The 19,371-nt window shown below is 39.0% G+C and overlaps 1 protein-coding gene across 2 annotated transcripts in view; it reads left to right on the forward strand.

Annotated features, from left to right (window-relative positions):
• LOC136857899 (aminopeptidase A) overlaps positions 1-19,371 on the forward strand; it is a 209,103-nt gene that overhangs the window by 119,592 nt on the left and 70,140 nt on the right. For both annotated transcript variants that reach the window (XM_067136948.2, XM_067136949.2), the window contains 3 exons: positions 3,052-3,313; positions 12,076-12,246; positions 17,457-17,554. In XM_067136948.2, coding sequence (XP_066993049.2) covers positions 3,052-3,313; positions 12,076-12,246; positions 17,457-17,554 — 531 coding nt within the window. The remainder of the gene's footprint in view (positions 1-3,051; positions 3,314-12,075; positions 12,247-17,456; positions 17,555-19,371) is intronic.

Here is a 19,371-nt window from a genome sequence, read left to right on the forward strand (position 1 = left end):
AGTCTCCCATCACAATTAGGTTCTCGTCACCTTTTACATATTGTATTAAATCTTCTATCTCTTCATATATTCTTTCAATTTCTTCATCATCCGCTGAACTAGTAGGCATATAGACCTGCACTATTGTGGTGGGCATTGGTTTGGTGTCTATCTTGACGACAATAATTCTTTCACTATGCTGGTCGTAGTAGCTTACCCGCTGCCCTATTTTCTTATTCATTATTAAACCAACTCCTGCATTTCCCCTGTTTGATTTTGTGTTGATAATTCGATAGTCGCCTGACCAAAAATCCTGTTCTTCCTGCCAACGTACTTCACTTATACCAACTACATCTAACTTTAGCCTATCCATCTCCCTTTTCAGATTCTCTAACCTAGCACAACGATTCAAACTTCTAACATTCCACGCTCCGACTCGCAGAATGTCAGTATACATCTTCCTGATGATCGCCCCCTCTCGTGTAGTCCCCACCCGGAGATCCGAATGGGGGACTAGTTTACCTCCAGAAGCCATCATCAGTACATCGTTCATACAGAGAGAGCTGCATGTCCTCGGGAGTTAATTACGGCTGTAGTTTCCCGTTGCTTTCAGCCGTGTAGCAGTATCAACACAGCTAAGCCATGTTGAGTATTATTACAAGGCCGTATCAGTCAATCATCTAGACTGCCGCCCTTGCAACTACCGAAAGGCTGCTACCCTCCTTCCGATGAACCATTCGTTAGTCTGGTCTCTCAAGAGATACCCATCCGATATGGTTGCACCTGCGGCTCAGCTATCTGCATCATTGGGACATGCAAGCCTCCCCACCGTGGCAAGGTCACATGGTTCGCAGAGGAGGGTAAATAAAGGTACAAATCTCTGCACATGGTTATGAGGGTATTTAGAGGTTGTAGTAAGGATGTAAAGGAGATGGCATACAAGTCTCTTGTAAGACCCCAACTAGAGCTTGGTTCCAGTGTATGGGACCCTCATTAAGATTACTTGATTCAAGAACTTGAAAAAGTCCAAAGAAAAGCAGCTCGATTTGTTCTGGGTGATTTCCGACAAAAGAGTAGCGTTACAAAAATGTTGCAAAGTTTGGGCTGGAAAGACTTGTAAGAAAGGAGACGAGCTGCTTAACTAAGTGGTATGTTCTGAGCTGTCAGTGGAGAGATGGCATGGAATGACATTAGTAGATGAATAAGTTTGAGTGGTGTCTTTCAAAGTAGGAAAGATCACAATATGAAGATAAAGTTGAATTCAAGAGGACAAATTGGGGCAATATTCATTTATAGGAAGGGGAGTTAGGGATAGGAATAACTTACCAAGGGAAATGTTCAATAAATTTCCAATTTCTTTGCAGTCATTTAAGAAAAGTCAAGGAAAACAACAGATAGGGAATCTGCCACCTGGGCGACTGCCCTAAATGCAGAGCAGTAGTGATTGATCATTACCCACTGTCATTCAGTTATATAGAACAAGCAGCAAAGTAGTACAAAATGATTTTTTTTCCTAAGTTCGGTACATGGAAATACTGGGGATAAGTGGATACAGAAATTTAAATGAACTCTTCTATTGGTGATGTTTATTATTTTGTAAATAAACAAACAATGGTGTAACAATGAAAATCTGGAGGATTTAAAGAATTTAAACAAAGGAATGCATAGGTGTTTCAGTTTTACTAAAAGAGTTTGAAATGTCAGATATACAATATATTATCATCATCATCTGCAGTTTCCAGCTGTCGGCCGGGTCTGCTTGTATACAATATATATATTTCATTATTAGTTATACATTATGGGCGTGGCTACTACTAATTCATTCTCTCCAAAGCTCAATCGTACATATCTAAGAAAAAGCAGGAGTCACTAATGGAATACATTTTAAAACAAAATAAGTACCATGCTTATTTATAACAGGGACCTGCAGGGAATTGTTTGAAGAAATATGTGCAGAACTCCAGCTTCACCTTTACAAACAACCTTTTGATGTTTAATCTGTGTTGGAGAAGACCAAATGTTTCCTTTCAGGAAAGAGTTTCCTTGTATGGGTTTGTTTACTCTTAAATTTATTAAGCAGTACTATTTTCGGTGTTACTTTGGCACCATCATCAGCTGCATGAAAGTAATGAAAAACTGGTAATTAAAATATAAAATACATCAACATTTTTTATAGCACTAGCTCCTAAAGACTTTATGTTAAAATATATATTTAAATAAAAATAAAAATACAAAGTTGTTATCTCATATTTCTATAAGTTCACAAACTTGGGGTCAATATCACAATTAAATAGGTAGAACCTCTGAAAAACTTTTTAAGTATTTGTACGTTTATGGTTATCGGAGATGCCAAGGTGCTGGAATTTTGTCCCGCAGGAGTTCTTTTATGAGCCAGTAAATCTACTGACATGGGGACAGCGTATTTGAACACCTTCAAATACCACCAGACTGAGCCAGGATCGAATCTGCCAAGTTGGGATCAGAAGACCAGCGCCTCAACTGTCTGAGCCACTCAGCCTGGCAGCCATAATAAAGGTACAGCCCCAGCATTTGCCTCGTGTGAAAAGTGGGAACCACGGAAAACCATCTTAAGGGTTGCCGACAGTGGTGTTCGAATCCATTATATCCCGAATGCAAGTTATAGCTACGTGACCAAAACCTGTTGTTGTTCTCATTCTTCTTATGTAAAAAGACTTCTTATGGTACGCGTAACAAACGGCCTGTTCCCCGTCCACAAATAGCACCTTGCACCACTGGTAAAAAAAGGGTTTTACTATTTTTTTGTAATACCTGTTCGAATTACACAGAACCTTGAGCTTCTGGGTCTCTGCTGGATATAGGGGCAGAAGAGGTAAACAAAGGAATTAATATGAAAAAGAGGAAACAAATCACGTAACAGAACTTACTTTCTATCTGCCCTTGGAGATGTAGCCTAGGAAGCACTTTGTAGAAGTAGAGTACGGTACCTGCGACTTTTCTCTCACAATGAAGAGGAATTGCTATGGATGTATTCTAGCTGATTCACAGTCAAGTTTGAAAATACAATAATTTTATGTGTGTTGATGTTTACAGAAGGAGATACCCGATAGTCCTGAGACCGGGTTGACAACTGTTGTCTTCAAGGAGTCAGTCCCCATGGTCACATACTTAGTCTGCTTCATTGTTAGCAACTTCGTTTCATTGGAGCCCATCATAGTCGATAAAAGTGTTCCCTTCAGCGTCTATGCAACACCTGGCCAGAAGTCGAAGACACAATATGGTCTTGAGATTGGTGCCAACATAACAGAATACTACATTGATTACTTCGGAATAAAATATCCTCTGCCAAAATTAGGTATGTAAAGAAATTTTACCTCTTACTTTGTTTTTATTATTCATTTCCATACATTTCCTTGACAAAAACCATCTACTATGTTTTACAGCATTTGGAAAGATAACATTTACAAAATGAAGAAGGGAGATAACATCATTGTAAATCACGTTCCACAAATACAATTCTAGAGTCTTGCAAATCCAAGTCTCGGAAATCTGAGGCTCTGTTGAATCTGAAAGTTATTTTAATTTTTCTTTTCAAAAATTTAAAATTTTTCTATAACATTTAATTCCCTGCTAATTCTCACAGTGCCATTGTACTGAGCCTCCCCTCTACTGAGATCACACACATGTTTGTTGTTGTGCCTGAAACTAAACCATTTTTGGGAAAAAAGGGTCTGCCTATTAAAGCAGTTTAATTGCTAGACAATGCAGCTTCACATTGAGATGAACAGGAACTAGTACGTGATGGAATTCTTGCTTTATTTTTGGCCCAAACGTAATAAGCTTGATACAATTTATGGATCAGGGAGTTTTGGAATGTCTTTAAAAAAAGGTATCGGCACCACCTGCTAAATTCACTTCTGGAAGCAATAGAATGTGCGGAAAAGTCATGAACTTCCTCAAACAGATAACCATGAGGAACGTAGTGTACTGGTTAGCAGAATCATGGGACAATGTGAAGCCAGAGACACTCACAGAATCATGGAAGAAGATTTTAGGAAATGCTGTGTCTGCTCGCAGTAACTTGGATGACAAACTTGTCAGATGCGAATGAAATGAAAGTTATGGAATGGATGAAGATTGATGAACAGTGTGAACTCACAGATGCATCAATCATTAAAATTTTGAATTGAATCAACAGAAGATAGGGAGGAAGAAGTTTTAGTAGCGACAACGCCAAGTATGTCTCATAGCAAGAGTCTCTTTTTTTTTTTGCTAGTTGCTTTACGTCGCGCCGACACAGATAGGTCTTATGGCGATGAGCGAGGGTCTCACTGCATTGGAGGCGGCACTATGCTACACAGAACAACCAGAAGCAACTCCTACTCCTGCGAGCGATGGTGTGACATTGCTGCACAGAAATTATGCAACATTTAGAAACAGAAGCCAATTAAGGACTTGTTTAAAAAAAATAACCATAATGCATGCCATAACACTGTAAGAAATGACAATACAGAACCTTAGCTTTGATCGTTGCTGAATTTTAAAATTGTTTCACGATTTTCCCTGTGTTGCTTTGAGTCATTCCAAATCCAAGGTACCTTTCCCCCAATTACCTTGGATTATTAAGACTCTACTATATACCTAATGGTTGTTATAAGTAATGGAAACGAACAAACAAGTGTCAAAGCAAGTCATGTTTAGAAGAGTAGGAGCATGAAGAGTAACACACAATAGTATAAGCACAGTGGCAGTTCAGCATCAGAAAAGGGAGCCACAGAAAGAGGAGACGAACAATAAATCACAAAAGAACAAGGGCAGTCTCAACAGTCTTCACAGAATTAGGGTCAAGTAGGTGTCAGCTTACATTCGGAAGATTTTGGGTTTAAACCCTACTCTAGACAGCCTTGAAGATAGTTTTTGATGGTTTCCCATGTTTTCTTTTCTTTTTTTTTTTTTTTTTTTTGCTATTTGCTTTACGTCGCACCGACACAGATATGTCTTATGGCGACGATGGGATAGGAAAGGCCTAGGAATTGGAAGGAAGCGGCCGTGGCCTTAATTAAGGTACAGCCCCGGCATTTGCCTGGTGTGAAAATGGGAAAACACGGAAAACCATCTTCAGGGCTGCCGACAGTGGGGCTCGAACCCACTATCTCCCGATTACTGGATACTGGCCGCACTTCAGCGACTACAGCTATCAAGCTCGGTGTTTCCCATTTTCACACCAGAAAAATGTTAGGGCTGTACCTTAATTATGGCCAAGACTGCTATCTTCCCAATTGTAGCACTCTCCCATCCTTGCTCTGCCAAAAGCCCTTGATGTGCTAGTGTGACTTTAAACCATGAACAGAAAGAAAGTACTACCATCTTCACATAGATGGGCCCTCTCCTCATCAGTTTCAGTGCTTCTACATCTCAAACATGCACAAGCTCTTTTCTGATGTTGATGCCCACTCTCCTGATGAAACTGGAAATCAGAAATGAGCTCATAGGGGGCTAAGAAGGAAAGGATGAAGAAGAACTAAAATTGATGAGGAGAGAGCCTATCTGTTTGAAGAAGGCAGTGTATGTAGATGTGGAGAGAGTTATTTTCCTTTATTGTTTCCCTTTTTATCCTGGTCTTCTTTTTCTGTTGCTCTCACTTCTGATGCTGACCTGTCATTTTTCATATTTATGTTTCTATTTTTCTCAACATTTTCTTAGTATTTATCCTGCAATGGAATATGGTCTGCTATTTTGCAAGCCATTTTCTCCACTTGGTCCTATTAAGCACATCATTTGGAACAAGACGAACATAGCACATGTCTTCTTGAAGGCGATCAAGCCAGCATTTCTTGGGCCGATCACATGGCCTGTTTCCTTATGGCATGATGCAAAGTCCACGAGCAATGTCACTTCTCGGTTCCCTGCTTTGACTTGCGGCAAACCGGAAGGTAAACACAGCCAGTGCCTGTGCCCCATATTCCCTCAGTCGTGTTTGCCCTGTTATAATGTGCGGAGTGTAGCCTCATGGTGAACGTGACAAAATAATGGCACAGCGCCGCAATTTGGACCCTGTTATGCAGGGTAGAATACTCGGCCGCCTGGAAGCAGGCCAGACACAGACCGAAGTCGCCGTATCCTTGAATGTGCCACAAAATGTCATTTCCAGGCTTTGGAGACGATTTCGAGACACAGGAGATGTTAGTCGTAGACCAGTACCAGGTCGACCAATGGTAACCACCCCACAGCATGACCGATATCTGGCCTTAACCGCCTGACGAAATCAGAGTGCATCTGCAAGACAATTGTCGGCAGAGCTTGCAGCCGTCTCAGGGGTTGCCGTTCCTGGCAAACGTGTACCGGAGGCTCAGAACAGCAGGACTGTTTGCCCGATGTCCAGCGGTGTGCGTCCTGCTCACTCCAGCACAGAGATGTTTACTGTGGAGCCGTCAGCATCGAAAGTGGACCATGGATGAATGGAGGCATGTGCTCTTCACAGATGAATCTCGCTTCAGTTTGCAGAACAATTCCCGTTGCACATTAATCTGGAGAGAACCAGGTAGCTGATACAACCACAGGAACATCGTGGAATGGGACCAGTATGGTGGTGGTAGTGGTGGTGGTGGCGTCATGAAGTGGGGCGGCATCATGTTGAATGGCCGTACGAACCTGCACATCTTCATGGGTGGTTCGAGGAACACTGTTAAGGCTCGGAGATACAGGGATGAGGTACTGTGACGGCATGTCCGACTCTTCAGAGGTGCGGTTGGTCCAGACTTCCTCTTAATGGAGGATAATGCTCAACCGCACCATGCTGCTCTGGTGGATGAATTTCTGGCTGGGGAAGACATTCATCGCATGGACTGGCCAGTGAGGTCTGCGGATCTGAATCCTATAAAACATGCCTGGGATGCATTTGGGAGGCGAATTGCATCCCGTCAGCCACCACCAAGGACCCTCCAAGACCTTCGCATTGCCCTTTTGGAGGAATGGGATCGACTGCTACAAGAGCTCTTGGACCATCTGGACCATGTGTGGCTGTTAAGGGTAACCACACACCCTATTAACAGTACTGTATATTTTTTTGTGGAAGACGTTGCCAAGTTTTGTTAGTTGTTGAGGAGGTAATTTGACTGATGATGCCCTCAATGAAGGGCGAAACATGTCTCAAGCGGAATTAATAATAAATTCCTAAATGTAAAATTTATATGTATTGAATAGGTGACAAAATAAACCATTTAGGATATAAGTAGCCCTACGTAGTGGCCTCCATGGTATGCACTAACCATGTGTCTTGGCAAGTGTGCTATTTACCAACTGATAAGCCCAACTTAGCACACTGGGGTGAAACACTGGCAAACAGGAATGAGTTAGCTGGAAAATTTTTAATGTCCAATAACGGACCAACTATATTGGTATTATAGGTTTGATTTTGGTGCTCCAATATGGGTGTAAACAGTGTAAAAATAAAATACACTCTAAAAAGACTATTAGCTGTAAAATTACTTACTCTAGCATGCAATACTCTTATTCCAGCATAGAAAAATTGTTCAAGAATGCAGCACCTGCACCTGGTCCAATAACACATACATTCAATTGTTTTTATGACATTTTTAACAATCAATAACGACAACATAGGTGACAACAACAATAACTACAGGCTTATCTGTCATGAACATACGTACTGTATAGGTTCATGTACTTAAAATATGTGAACCATGAAATAACTAGACAATGGGACACATTTGTCCCTTATACCTCAAAGGGTTGAGAAAGAAATTTTCTCACATCAAACATAGATATACATATTTGAAATATATTTTTGAGGATTAATGTGTGGAGCATGGTATGAATGAATGAATGAATGAATGAATGAATGAATGAATGAATGAATGAATGAATGAATGAATGAATGAATGAATGAATGAATACTTGGTAAATATTTATTTACTTTAAAAAAAAGTAAATATTAATTAATTTATTTAAGTATAACACTTATATGTAAAATACATTTCAAACGATTGTCAAATGAAGCATCATACGCTAAATAATAATAAAATAAATAAATAAAATTTATTTAAGTCCATCTAATGCAGTCTTCATGGCACTGGGAAACATACCCACTTCTAGATTCCTGATATGAGACTTCAGCCCATACAAGAGATATGCAGTTGGGTAGATGGAGCTCTCAATGAGCTCTACCAAGCACTGGTAACTAAAATTGCCTTTGTATGAACTGCAACAATACTTGCAGAACTTGGAGAGGCAAAATAAGAAATTCTGTAGTTACTGATTCGTTTAAGTTCATCTAATTTGCAGAATTCTACAATATACTGCAAGTAATCTGCCAAATGAAAATGAAATGTCGTATGGCTTTTAGTGCCGGGATATCCCAGGACGGGTTCGGCTCGCCAGGTGCAGGTCTTTCTATTTGACGCCCGTAGGCGACCTGCGTGTCGTGATGAGGATGAAATGATGATGAAGACAACACATACACCCAGCCCCCGAGCCATTGGAATTAACCAATTAAGGTTAAAATCCCTGACCCGGCCGGGAATCGAACCCGGGACCCTCTGAACCAAAGGCCAGTACGCTGACCGTTCAGCCAACGAGTCTGCCAAATAAAAAACACTGAGGAGCCAAGAATTCCAGAATATCATGGGAAAAAGGGGACATGAATTCTTGTTTTTCCTGTGACAAAAGAAAAATACAAATGCTTCCTTTTCCTAGTATACAAAACATATTCTTTGTTTTTGCTACAACAGTATTGAGATCTGCCAAATCCTGAGGTAAAATGTTGCATAAATGTTTTTAACTTATGAGCCCAGCATTGCACATGAATTAACCTGTCACCTAGCACCACTTCATCATAATGTCCGGCTCCATGGCTAAATGGTTAGCCTGCTGGCCTTTGGTCACAGGGTCCCAGGTTCGATTCCCAGCAGGGTCGGGAATTTTAACCATCATTGGTTAATTTCGCTGGCACGGGGGCTGGGTGTATGTATCGCCTTCATCATCATGTCATCCTCATCATGACGTGCAGGTCGCCTGTGGGCGCAAATCAAAGGACCTGCACCTCGCGAGCCGAACATGTCCTCGGACACTCCCAGCACTAAAAGCCATACGCCATTTCTACTTTGTCATAGTGGAGAGAGTCTGTAAGTACAGCTTCATATTCTATGCCATATATTAAATGAATCTAGAATAGCTTGTATACAGTTTATAGGATTTGCTGACTCCAGATAGTGAACATCAGTAACCACCAACTCTCCGAAAACATTCTCCATAACACCACAAAAACGCATCTTGTACACTAGGTGTAATTCCACCCTTCCCCTGTGAGCTGCTTCTGCTACATATTTCTCCCACAACTTGAAGTGAATCTCCATCTTCATATAATTAATACCATAATTTCAAGATTATTCTAACTGTTCTACATGTAAATAAACCCCAATCGAGCAACAAAATGTGCTGTTTTTCATACCAAACGTCACAATATTCGTTCCTCTAACTTCTGAAATTTGGATAATCTAGATTCTGAAGAGGTATATTTGCCTTCATGAAAGCTTCTGTTGTTTCTTTTGCAAACAAACTTAAGCCATCTTTTTTCTTTTTTCTGTCGGTAGCAATGTGGTTACAGAAGCTTGGTGTTTTGCATTTGTTTGAAGGAATTTCCATTGTAATGGTAGGCATGCTTGCCTACCATCAGTCACAATCAGGTTGGGGAATTGCATTATAATGGCAGACACTCACTCTCCACCTGCCTTTTTACATCCTCAAAAAGACTGTCTTAGTGGTTTTCCCAACTGAAACGAACATAGGTCCTTACAATGCTGTCAGTAGGAATGGCACAATTAAAAGCAATGATTTCACATGAAATACTTGATCAAATGAAAAACCACACATTTTTTCACTTTTAACAAACAGTACTATACTGCCGATCTAACAGTCCAAAGTTCCAGAGCTGGAATGACCGGGCTGCAGACAGCCATGATCCGTAAACACTCTTAGTATTTTTTCGGGGGGGGGGTAGAATAGTGGAGAGTCCCAGGGCAAAAACTATGCCCTTTTACTAATCTGTTTCCTACGAGTACCCGATGAGTCGGAAATCTCAATTCACTACACTGGCGGTGGGAAAACCAACCTGACTTGGAGGCAATTTTTTCCTCCAAGCTGAAGGAGAAACCCCTCTTCACTGCTAATTTGGAATAAAATGAATGTAGAATTTAATAAAAGTGAAGAGGAAGGAGGTCATTTTAAGAAACCGCTCTTTTCAGGGTTGAATTTTGAGTTATGTAGTGAATTGTGGTGCTATAATTTGGAAGAGGCATAAATTGTATTTCTAGACCAGGTCATACTGCTGCTGCTGCTACTGCTACTACTGCTACTACTACTACTACTACTACTACTACTACTACTACTACTACTACTAGAGCCTCTGCCTTAAGAGTGCACACTGCTCATTCAAAACAGCGCGTCAGAGTAGGGTTCGAATAGCTGGAATAATATGATGAACCAGTGAGTTAGTACCAGCAGTACGGTATCAGAAAATGTATGAACCAGAGGAATGACGTGCTAAAGAAGAAAGTTTTCTTACTCCCCGGCTATTTCCCGCCAATATTCAGTTGGGCTGTTATACTCGGTATGCATCAGTAATCCCAGCTATCGGAGTTGAGCGGCAGCATAAGAGACAAAGAACATCACCACAAACAATAGTCATTGTAATGTTATTGTTGATCAATGTTATGCACTTTCAGTATTGTAGGCCTTCACATACATTCAGTTTTCTTCCAACTCTGAAATACCACTCTTATCATAGTCAGTACGATAAAATTGAATAAAACATTTGTTACTTTTCGATAGGACCAATAACATAGGTATTTAAACATTAAATTTTAGGTGCCTTCCCCTAAACTAAAATTTCATACGGGGTGAATAAAATCGTTTATAATTAGACTATAGTTTCTTATTCCCCTACTCTATATACCGACTTTCATTAAATTCTGTTAACCCATTTTCTTGTGGCTCGGCGTTGATATGGACTTGGCAACAAAAATACAAATTCATGAATATCTGTGTTATCAAAGCCGGTACGGTAACGATGTATGACATAAATGATTGGAAATTGAATTCTATATAACTTTAGTTATGTAGTATTTATTGATAGGACCACTAATAATATAAATATTTGAGAATTAAATTTTTTGGCCTTTCCCTAACATACCATTTAACTTAGCATGAATAAAATGATTTATAGCCTGGATTGTAGTGGCTCATCCACCGACTTCACATACCGATTTTCATTAAATTCTCTTCAGCCTTTTTCTCATGAATGGAAGATGCGTGTACATATGTACATAGAAACAGACAGACAGACAGACATTACAGAAAAGTAAAAAGTGCATTTCCTTGTTACTATGGACATGACCAATACAGAAATACCATTCTTTTCAAATTCTAAGCAATGTACAGAGAAAACTCTTATTTTATATATATATAGATAGTTGTGATGAATCAAAACAATGTGTAACAATTTTCTTTCATCCCTGGCATTTTTTCCACACAATAGCAGAGTCCACTCAACAATTGGTAACAATTAATGATGTCATACTGGATTTGAAAAGTAACCATGTATAAGCATATGCTGAAGGACCTCACCTATGGTCTTTGTATTTATTCCATGCTGAAAATGCATACACTTTAGGTAATTCTTGTGCCATGTTAGTAAACAAGCAACTAAAACCAATATTTATCTATAAAAACAGCTATTATGACAGAGAAATACAAAAAACTTACTTTACTCACTAAAAATACCAAAATTTGTGTTATTTGCAAAAAATATTAGTATTTGTATAAAAAATCATGTTATTGCAAATGCAAATTTTGTAGATCAATAAGTATGACATAGTTCATTTCTACAAAATGATCATATTCTGGGGACTTTTTTGAAACCATTACATAAATATGCATAGGCCTATTGCTGTTTTTAAGGTTCATCTATTAACATTTGCTTTTAGTATTAAATTATTAATATTTTTACTAACAATACAATAATAATAACATTATTTCTCCTCTCCAGTTGGCCAGGTGTCAGATGAGATTTTTAGTAATATTAATGAAAATATTTGTTTGCAGATATGATCGCCATTCCAGACTTCGTATCTGGTGCTATGGAGCACTGGGGGCTTATAACATACAGAGAAGTTAATTTGCTTTATGATCCAACCATAAGTTCTTCTGCCAATAAGCAACGAGTTGCAACTGTGATTGGACACGAGTTGGCACACATGTGGTTTGGAAATTTGAGTAAGTATACCTCTTTAGGTATTATGTGAAACTTAAATATACAGGAGTTCCATCATCTTCTGATTCTTTTACTGTTGGTGATTTTATTCTAGGAAATAATGTGAATAAAATGATACAGTTGTTGGGAAGGGAAAAGTTGAAAACTAGAAAGGAAAGGGTACAGCTCATAGGAATATATAGGGCAGTTACTGAGAAGAAATAGTATGATGTTACTACATCACCATTAATTATAAGTTTGACCTTCACTGCTGTCACAGCCTCTACACTTCTAGGAAGACTTCTCACAGTTCTATAGTAATACAACAGTTTTGATTGAGCTCACAGGCTTGACTTTGCCACATGTCAAAAGCATTACTGGTCCCTATATGTTAATTGTTTTGGCTTCGCTTGTAGAGGTGGAGGTTTTATAACTCCCTGGCATATTCATTTCACCACTACATCACTCGCTGTTGAACATGGTGTCTGAAACTTGGCAGAAATCTCTCAGATGGAGTGACCAAATTGTTGAACACTGATAATCGTGCCCCTTTCAGCCTCTCTGAGCTCTTCTTGTACATCCATTCTGACTGCTGTAGCTTGTACACATGTCTATCGAGTGTTCATGGCCTTCTTTAGGCTCACAATGTGCTTGAGTGACTTGTGGGATCATTTTACTTCCCTTTCAGTGAGTATCCAGTCATTAATAGCAATATAGTGTACACAGGAAAAGGATTTTAAATAACTTATGTTCATGGAGGAAGAGATGTCACCAGGCTGAGTGGCTCATACGGTTGAAGAGCTGGCCTTCTGTTTGGGTTCAATCCCGGCTTAGTCCGGTGGTATTTGAAGGTGCTGTAATATGCCAGCCTCATATCAATAGGTTTACCAGCATGTAGAACAACTTCTGTGGGACAAAATTATAGAATTTCATCATCTCCAAAAACCATTAAGGTAATTAGTGTGATGTAAAATTATTTATTATCATCATCATTATTATTACAGGGTTTCCGTGGCTCACAGAGGGATAAGGAGCACCTGGGGTGACTGGGCTGACAAGGAATTAACTAGATCATAATTTAACACAACAAATTTTGAAATTTTCTTTCTTTCCTTTCTTTTTCCTAATTTAAAAATTGATAAATAGAAAATCTGAAAGAGCAATAACTATCTTATAATGAGCTCGTCAGCTCCAACAACAATGACATAAAGTCCAAAAATCAGGTACAAAACTTAAGAGAATTACAAGTGCTAATTTACACACACTGTGCTTCTTATTATGGACTTCTGATGAGTTCACCTGCAAACACCCCAGCGTCAGTGGGTAGGGTCTGACACATCCCACTCTGATGAGTCTAGTGTCAGACCTAAGACGAAATGCTGGTTAATAGAGCAAACGCCTGAAAAGCCTTACATCTGATCTGTTAGAGAAAAGAGCTGGATCGCTCTTGGCAGTTCCAAGGTTTGTAAGAGCACAATTTGCTCCTATCCTTCACACTACAGGGGAGTTTGTGCTCTGATTATATCATAATCCAGCCTCGCAGAGGCATCAATATAATTATGGCGGCCTTACAATCTATCGGTTGTCCTTAATAAAAGTATTTACACATCGTTGCCCTGATGTGGGCTCATTTATCGCTCAACAGTTCGTAACACACTGTTCCAGAAACAATTACCGAATAAACAGGGGCAATGAGGGCCATACTAAATGGCCTCAATGTAAAAAAGAAAAGGTTGAACATGACTGGCCATGAACAAAAGGTTAGGAGGCAAAACACTTGCACTCCTTCTAGAAATACTTACGGGCCTATGGTCCAATGATGCAGAGGCTAAGCCTATTCTACAGTGGGGTGACTAAAATATTAAATACCAAATAAGTGTTAACCCAGCAATGCCGTGCGGTACTGTATAGTACCAGTGTGCCTTACTTCAGATTTTCTCATACTGATCCTTACCCGCTCCATAAATCTGGCAACTTCGCAATACATTGTCAAGGATATACTCCCTACAATGCCTGACTTCAATAGAAAATTTTGCACTGGTGAAGTGGACTGTTGTGGCCCCTCCTTACATTAGGACATGCCACACTCAATTAACTGGAGCAATGAAGAAGGAAACATGCCCTAAAGTGCCCGGCTTCTATAGTATTTTTGAGGAGAAGCTTCCAGAACTCTTTACTGATAGGCTGGATTCCTTTACACACTCCCAGTTTTAATTGGCTAGAGAAAATATTTACAAATTTCTGATAGGTTGATTACTATTGAAGAAGGAACCAGCAGAAGTGTTGACAACTTTGATCTCCTCTTCTATTCTACTGTGTGAATTTTCGTATGAGTGAAAGGACGGATGAAAGTTTATGTGATTCCGAGTGAGTGAGACTGTACTGTATGTGGGTATGAGTGAGCCGGCCTAGCTAAAGTATATGTGGGGATTCGAGAGAGAGAGAGAGAGAGAGAGAGAGAGAGAGAGAGAGAGAGAAGGAGAGAGAAGGAGAGTGCGTGTGTGTGTATGTGTCAAATTACTTGAATGTTGACCATGTCTTGTGAGTAGTATGTAAATATGCCTGTAAATATGGTAACTGTATATAAGCACACTATGTAGAATGTAATTGTATATTTGAATATTGTAATTTTAAGTGGTGATGGAGACACTTTCGTGTATGTGGGGCTATGCCCTTTCTCCAGTCACCATCCATAAATTGTACCTACAATTAGTGGAAAATAACAACAACAACAACAACAACAACAACAACAACAACAACAACAACAACAACAACAACAACAACAACAACAACAACAACAACAACAACAACAACAACAACAACAACAACAACAACAACAACAACAACAACAACAACAACAACAGCAGCAGCAACATCAGCAGCAACAACAACAACAACAACAACAATAACAATAACAACAATAACAATAACAATAATAATAATAATAATAATAATAATAATAATAATAATAATAATAATAATAATAATAATAATAATAATAATAATAAGAAGAAGAAGAAGAAGAAGAAGAAGAAGAAGAAGAAGAAGATCAGGAAATTAGCTCTTTTACCTGTTGGCATCAGATTGGGGAGACAATAAAGCCCTTGCATATGCAGATGATATTGTTCTTATTTGCTGCAATAGGCAGTTATTTGTGAACTAGAGGAAATGGGAGTAAAAACTGGCTTACGGGTAAATGATGAAAAGACACATTACATGGTTGTACAGAGACCGAATCATGAGGAGGTTGACAGATTGCCTTTGAAGATTGGGAAATATATATTTAAGAGAGTAGAGGAGGTTAAATTCCTTGGTGTACTAATCGATGACCAAAATTGAAGGCAACAGGAGCACTAAGAATTAAGAATGCAAATAAGGCATTTTACTCTATGAGCCCTTATTAGGCTCCAAGTTTTTAACAAGGAATGCAAAAATGATTATCTACAATACAATCATTTGACCAGTACTTCTGTATGGTTCCGAGACACGGAGTATAACCAGGAAAGAGCAGCAGCAGTTGCAAGTCTTTGAGAATAAAGTTTACATTTGGTCCATGGTTTGATCCTATCTCTCATAGCTGGCAGAAAAATTACAAGATTTACACCCTCTGTCAACAACACACCATAATGGGTGTGATAGAATCCAATAGACTGTGTTGGGCTGGACATATACTGAGGATGCAGTATAACAGAGCACCAGTAGATCTATACAAGGGATCTCTTAATGGGAAAAGACGTTCAGGAAGACCTCAAAGCACCTGGAAGAAGGAGATCAACAAGGTATGCTGGACACTCCAAATTGATAGATGGGAAGAGCAGGCTAAAGATCGAAAAGGATGAAAGAGGATTGTGAGATCGGCACGGGAACTTCACGTCCCTCAGAATCCTACTGAGTGAGTGAGTGTGTTCTATCAAATTCTGTTTTGTTTTTATTCATTGTTGGTGTCTTGTAAATCTCAGTGTTGATTTCTGAATTTCTTTTCACTGCAGTTATTCCAGCCCCCATTACTTCTGACATCAACTGAAGTTTCTTACATTACGTACAATTTTTATGCTTTACTTTTGTATCTTGCTCCTTTTCCAATAACAGATATATTGTTTTGTACTGGACAGTGCTCTGTGATGAGAAGATTCTGGTATTTAAGCTGAATTAGAAAGTCCAGGCTGGTGATAGTCTTCTTGTTTGCCATTACTCAATGGCAAAAAAAATATAGACATGCTTATATTTATCTAAGAACTGCTGCTTGACAAGTTTGAGACAGACTGAAAGAATAACACTTCACCCCTATACTTTTGTCAGTGTTGGGGCTAGAGTGTATTCTGTCTACCCTGCCATAAAACAGAAAAGGAGTGAAAGTTTGCAATTCCAGAAGAAAAGATCATAATGTTCCGAGCCAGACTTTAGAAAGACAGGAACATAAAAAGGGATGCATTATATGATAAAAACAGTTTTTCAACAAATTATGTAAATAGGAGCAATTATTTCATATTCTTTGAAGTATGGTAACAAGTTTAACTTTGTAAAATATGTGATAAGGTTAATAAGGCACTCTCAAATCTTAAAAACTAAATTTTTTTATACCTTCAATGTTATAGCTATAATTTGTCAAGCATTGGATCTTCTAGGTCTAACAATATTTCAGTGTAAACTCTTTGTTTACTCAAAGAATTTATTATGTTCAAGTTTTAATAGTTCCTTATTTTAGTTTAAGTATTTGTTGCAGTTTTTATAGTTCCTGGATGTACTTCATTTTAAGAGTATTGATGATGATGATGATGATGATGATGATGATGATAACTATGATGATGATGATGATGATGCATTTTTAAAAATCTAGTTCTTCTTACCTCTCAGGTTTATCAATTAAAGTTGGCATTCATACTGAAAAGGTCCATTTTTGGGACAGTCGTGTATAGGATCTTAGCCTCCTCTCTTTGATGTATATTTAAATAGTTGCAAAAAAACAGAATGAGTGCATGGTATAGTACATTCCTCACATTTAATATTTTATCAGACTTAATTTTAGTTATCAAATTAGAATTCACCTCCCATGTAGACACAAACCCTGTGAACGCCCACAACAAACGTATCTATAGGCTCAGTTGTTTCTGAGAAAAGTGTATCTGCAAGGAACTTATACAATACCATGCACACAGTTCTTTTTATTGGGCAACTGTACATTTGGATGGTCTTTTTCGTTAGATAAAATATTACATTCGTTTCAATTTTTCAGTGACTCTTAAGTGGTGGGATGATCTCTGGTTGAATGAAGGCTTTGCCAGCTATATGGAGTACAAGGGTGTGGACCACGCACATCCTGAGTGGGCTATGGTAAATATGATAACTAGGATCCAGATAGTTATGTACTGTGTATTTACATGTTTTTTCTATTAATGCTTAGGTATGATGATTGTGATACCTTGGCATTTCATGCCTGATACTGCCTAAAAACACAAGTTTTGAAGTACATATATTTAAATATTTTACTTGTAAGTATTTATTCTCACATATTTCACTTAAACAGAGTTGGAAAATAATTGAGTAAAAGTAATTGAATTATTTGTAATGATTACTGTTTTAGTAATTTCATCACTTTTCACAAAATTTAATTTTTACTCATAATTTGTTCCTAAAAATAAAATTGTAATCCTTGCATTTTAGTAATCGGTATTCATCGCATCGAGTTTGGAGCTCCAGTAATCGCAAGGTGTTGCGCCAAGCGTATAATTTCAGGATGCGACATGCACTTGTTCATTTACTCGCAGGTTGTTGTGGTTACCGATCGAGATTTAGATAATCGTGTACTGTGTCGTCGAGATGGTGGTGATTATTGTTTTAAGAGGAAGTGCAAGTGGGCAACCATCCTCTGTTATCACTAACCAGAAGGAAAATGGAAGAAGACTGACACTTTGAAAAATGAAGATATCGGCAAAAGAAAGGGAAGGCCCACGAAGGGAGAAAATGAGACTCACTAGACCTCAAAAACATAAGACTGTCGGGGTTGGGAAGAACAAGAGTTGACCAGGGGAGATTGGATACGAATGATTAAACCAAGGAGCCTGACATGCAAGATAGTGAACTTTCTAGTAGTGGTTCAGAATTGTATTCTGATGAATGTAGTGAAAATGATTCAGAGAACCATGCAAATCGTTAACAAATATTACGTGAAGACCGAGGGACAGGGCTACAGAACTAGTGATAGCTGGAGATACAATATTCATTTTGATGAACTGGAAGTATGGGAGAACAATGCTGGTTCCGCCTGTGGGCGAGGGCAGTAGAAAAACATCCATGGTATCTTCTGCCTGTCGTAAGAGGTGACTAAAGGTGGGCCCAGGGGTTCTTAAGCTGGGAGTGTGGGTTGGTGACCACGGGGCCCTTAGCTTAGTTCTGGCATTGCTTCCACTTACTTGTGCCAGGCTCCTCACTTTCATCTATCCTATCAGACTTCCCTTGGTCAACTCTTGTTCTTTCCTGACCCCAACGGTATTAGGTTTGTGAGGCTTAGGGGGTCTTTAATTTTCATGCCCTTCGTGGCCCGTGTCTTTCTTTGGCCGATACCTTCATTTTCTTTTCTTTCTCTCTGATTAGTGTTATATAGAGGATGGTTGCCTGGTTGTACTTCCTCTTAAAACAATAATCACCACCACATCACTACCACGAACAATGCTGGTCTAAATCAAGATTTACCTTCTGGGAGTTCGAGGAAAAACTGAATTGTTTGTCGGATGGGAATTTTATGAGCTAGTAGCAAAACAAACGAATATTCATGCTGAATATTTACTAAGAAAACCTGGCACTGATAATACTACCTAATACCGTCAGGATTGGAAAATAGTTTGGATGAATAGGATAGTTGAAAGTGAGGAGCGTGGCGCAAGTAAGTGGAAGAAGTGGCAGGACTCGGCTAGGACCCCATGGTCGCCAACCCACGCTCCCAACTTAAGAGCCTCTGGAGCCCCTTTTATTAGTCACTTCTTATGACATGCAGAGGATACTGTGCGTGCTATTCTACGGCCCCCACCCACAGTAGGCTTTTCATGATTCCCTCTTGTTTTTCTTGTCTTATTTTTCAAGCAATTATTCCTTCACCATAATTTTTTTCATTTTTATGGTCATCTTCACTATTTTCCTTGTCGATAAGGGGT

The sequence above is a fragment of the Anabrus simplex genome, chromosome 1 (assembly GCF_040414725.1).
Source record: "Anabrus simplex isolate iqAnaSimp1 chromosome 1, ASM4041472v1, whole genome shotgun sequence".
Classification (NCBI taxonomy): Eukaryota; Metazoa; Arthropoda; class Insecta; order Orthoptera; family Tettigoniidae; genus Anabrus; species Anabrus simplex.